Source organism: Balaenoptera musculus, chromosome 1 (assembly GCF_009873245.2).
Source record: "Balaenoptera musculus isolate JJ_BM4_2016_0621 chromosome 1, mBalMus1.pri.v3, whole genome shotgun sequence".
Lineage (NCBI taxonomy): Eukaryota > Metazoa > Chordata > Mammalia > Artiodactyla > Balaenopteridae > Balaenoptera > Balaenoptera musculus.
The window spans coordinates 128,106,473-128,109,716 of NC_045785.1; the positions used below are offsets into that span (position 1 = coordinate 128,106,473).

Consider the following 3,244-nt stretch of genomic DNA (forward strand, 5'->3'; position numbering starts at 1 on the left):
GTGTATTATGACACATCATACGCCCCTTGTAGCTAGTTGCATCCATGCTTCATTAAGAACTAAGTGGAAACTGTGAGTCAAGGTTAAGTGACCAATTCTGTGATCTCAGGCCACAAAACTGGACACAGCGTCCAGGGTTCTAGGATTTGAGCTGTAGATAAATAACAGAGCCTGCATTTAGCTCACTGAAAAAGGTAAAATTGACTTTATATGCACACACATACTCTTACTCTCTCTTCATGTCCCTTCTGTCTGCCTTCTGCTCACAGAAAAATCATAAGACAACTTGATAGATGTGTTGTTATTTTTTTAATAAACAGAAACCACATCACTTCATTTGTTACAGAGAATAATAATGAGAGGCAATAATTCAAGAGGGCCCCAGGAAGCTTTTTCATCGACAAAGTAACAGAAAGGATAAGCACCTTCACTGCCCAAGGCTATGGGTAATTTTTTTCTTTTGATCTCTGATCTCCCACCCACATCATTATGCCACTTCCAGAATGGAACTCTGCCTTCAAATCTCCTACTAGTTGGAAGGCTGGTCTATCAGCTTGTCTCAGTAACGGAATGGAGGTCCCTAACTCAGCTGAGGAACCTCGACAAGTCTTCTTTGATTTCAGCCTCATCCCAAGGGCCATGAATGTTTTCTTTAAAAAGCTGCAGGCGAATGAGGTAGAAAGGGCAGAGACATGAGATGGAAACCAGCAGAAGGGCAAAGAGTATGGCTGCCACACCACTAATGGACAGCAGGCCTCCCAAGGCTGAAAATGCAAAAAGCACTGTGACTCCCACATAGCTGCGGGGAGTACATGCCTTCAGTTTCTTCTGTAACATGGGCCATAGGGCAAAAATCTGGATGGCAAATGTCACCATGACAAAGGCATGTAGGGACCGGGGCAGGCGTGAGGCAAGGCAGACAGAAGCAAAGATGGCCATGTTCAAGGACAGTGTGCTGGATACAATGGCAGCATTGGCACCATAGTCAAAGAAGATGAGGTGGCCTAACAGCATGAAGACTGACATGGCATAGATGGTGTCAGTGCTGACGGACTCTGTCAGAGTCTTCAGCACCGGTGAAAAGCCATACGTGAAAGTTATGAAGACTAGGGCACTCTTCAAGTCAGCCCACCGGGTCCGCCCACTCTTCTTCCGTCCTTCACCTCCATCAATGAGATCAAACAAAACATAGCCAATCAGTGAAGAAGCCAGGCCGGTCCCAAAAAGCCAATGGGGAGCCAGAAGACCCTCGTCCATATACCACCAGATAACCACAAAAACACAGACACTGCACAGCTGCTGTATCACCACACTGGACTCAAATACCACAGCCCAATATTGGTATTTCCGGGCATAGACGTTCTTCCGGAGCTCTTCCAGGAAGCTCTGATCCACGTAGTTATCAGGAAAAGGCTGTCGCTCATACAAGACCTTCTGCCACCTGGCCTCTTTGGTGTTAGTTACAGGCTGGGCACACATTATCCTTTCGCTCAAACTCAGGCCAGTTCAATCTCCCTTGCAGAAGTCCATGTGGTTCTCGATCTTTATAAAGTTTTGAAATAAAACCTCTCTGGAAATTCCATGCTGAGCTGTGGTTGATATTGTACCGACCTTCCCTTGCTTTCAAAGGTAGCAACCCAGGCTAGGCCTACAGTAGATGAGTTTGTTCTCTGAGGCAGAACAATACAGCTAAGTTCCTAGAAGAAGAGAGACTATGAATCTATGGAAGTTGTGAAAGGTCAAGGGTAGGACTGAGTTAAAATCAAACCAACTTATTGCTTTATTAGAAGTTTATTAGCAGTCTGAACAGAATACACATGGTGGCCATCTTATAATTATGGATATTAAAATTTCATTTCAGATTTTACATTATAATCCCTTGTCAGCTATCACTTATGGAGTGCTTACTATGTGCTAAGAGTGTTACGTAGCTTCTTTCATTTAACCTCCACTACCTTGCAAATTAGTATTAACCTCACTGTAACTAGTAAAAAAGCTGAGATTCAAAGTGCTTAGGTAACTTTAGCCCAAGTTAACAGTGGTAAATAGTGGATCCAGATTCAAATGAAACTTCTGCCCCAAAGCCTGTGCCTCTAAACCAGTTAACTCAGGAGTTCACATCCTTGAGGTCTATAGATGGGCTTCAGACCGTTCAAAAACCCTATCAATGCATATTTGTAGTTGTAATTTACGCAAATTTCTAGGGTTAGGTTCCAAGCTTTTATTGGGCTCTCCAAGGCATCTGTTACTTAAAATAAAAACAAAAAAGTTACCGGTCTAAAGACAAAAGTAAACCTCACGATACAGAAAGATATGAGCTTTTTGGTTTATTTAACCAAAACCAAGGACTCAAGATTCTTAATCCCTTAACTGAGCTTAACATCCTTTAAAGAGCTATCATCCTACTTATTAACGGCGAAACTCGGGAGGATCAAAGATAATGATACCCTTTTCACGATGGGAAAACTATGAGTCAGAAATACCAAGGTCATGCAGCAAGTCTGCAAGGAAAATTCTTATTGCCCGACCTTGTTTCTTCCATGGAGAGCACGATAGGTTTTGCATCACAAGCCAGACACCCTGAGAGCCCCCCCTCACTACAGCAGGGACCCCAGCCCGGGGATCTCACGGCAGCCGCGGGGGCTGGAGGGTCAGAGGCGCCGAAAAGGGCAACGCCCGCCCGCAGGGCGGGGGACGGGGCGGGGGTGGGGCAGGGTAGGGTGTCTCCGCGGGCGCCCTACTCCCCCTCCCGGGCCTCCCCCGCCCGCCGCCGCCCCTCACCCAGCCTCGGGCCTGCGGGGGGTGGCGGAGGAGGTCCGGAGACACTGATTCCCACTCGGAACCCACCTGCCCGCGAGTTCGTAGGGGTGCGCGGCCCGGGGGAGAGCGGCCACCCGCCTCCTTCCCCATCCGGGGCGCCGGGGTCGTGTCGGCGGCCGACCACTTCCGGGGCCGCCACAACCTCCGCGGCTAGAGCGCCCTTCCTCGGCCTTCGCGGCCACGAGGTCGCTGCTGCCCCCTCCTGGCCGCTCAGAGGAACTCCCGGCTCCTGTCCCGGAAAGAACGCTCTGAGCCAGGAAAGCCGATCCTCAACGGGGAGACTGGGACGTGGCGTCCGAAGGGCAAGGGAGAGAGGCTGGGCTGGGAGAAGAGAGATTATAACGGCTACTTTGATGGAGCTCCTATTATGAACTCAGGCCCTCAGCTAGGGACTTCCCATGCATCCGTGCATCCACTGGACACA

At 48.8% G+C, this 3,244-nt stretch overlaps 1 protein-coding gene across 2 annotated transcripts; it reads right to left on the bottom strand.

Moving 5' to 3' along the window:
- Nucleotides 1-294: 294 nt before the first annotated feature.
- Nucleotides 295-2,981, bottom strand: PIGC (phosphatidylinositol glycan anchor biosynthesis class C). 2 transcript variants are annotated; one of them, XM_036837402.1, is made up of 2 exons: nt 2,848-2,981; nt 295-1,697 (listed from the first exon to the last, which is right to left on the bottom strand). In XM_036837402.1, exon 2 carries the CDS (start codon nt 1,477-1,479, stop codon nt 586-588), a length of 894 nt encoding a protein of 297 aa, XP_036693297.1. In that variant the 5' UTR covers nt 1,480-1,697; nt 2,848-2,981; the 3' UTR covers nt 295-585. The 2 variants fall into 2 exon arrangements, with proteins under 2 accessions (XP_036693297.1, XP_036693307.1); XM_036837412.1 differs by lacking the exon at nt 2,848-2,981 and adding an exon at nt 2,529-2,802 and having other exon boundaries at nt 311-1,697.
- Between the last annotated feature and the right edge of the window lie 263 nt (nt 2,982-3,244).

Coding starts and splice junctions, on each gene's coding strand:
- PIGC (XM_036837402.1), bottom strand. CDS start 1,479: ATGTGTGCCCAGCCTGTAACTAACACCAAAGAGGCCAGGTGGCAGAAG.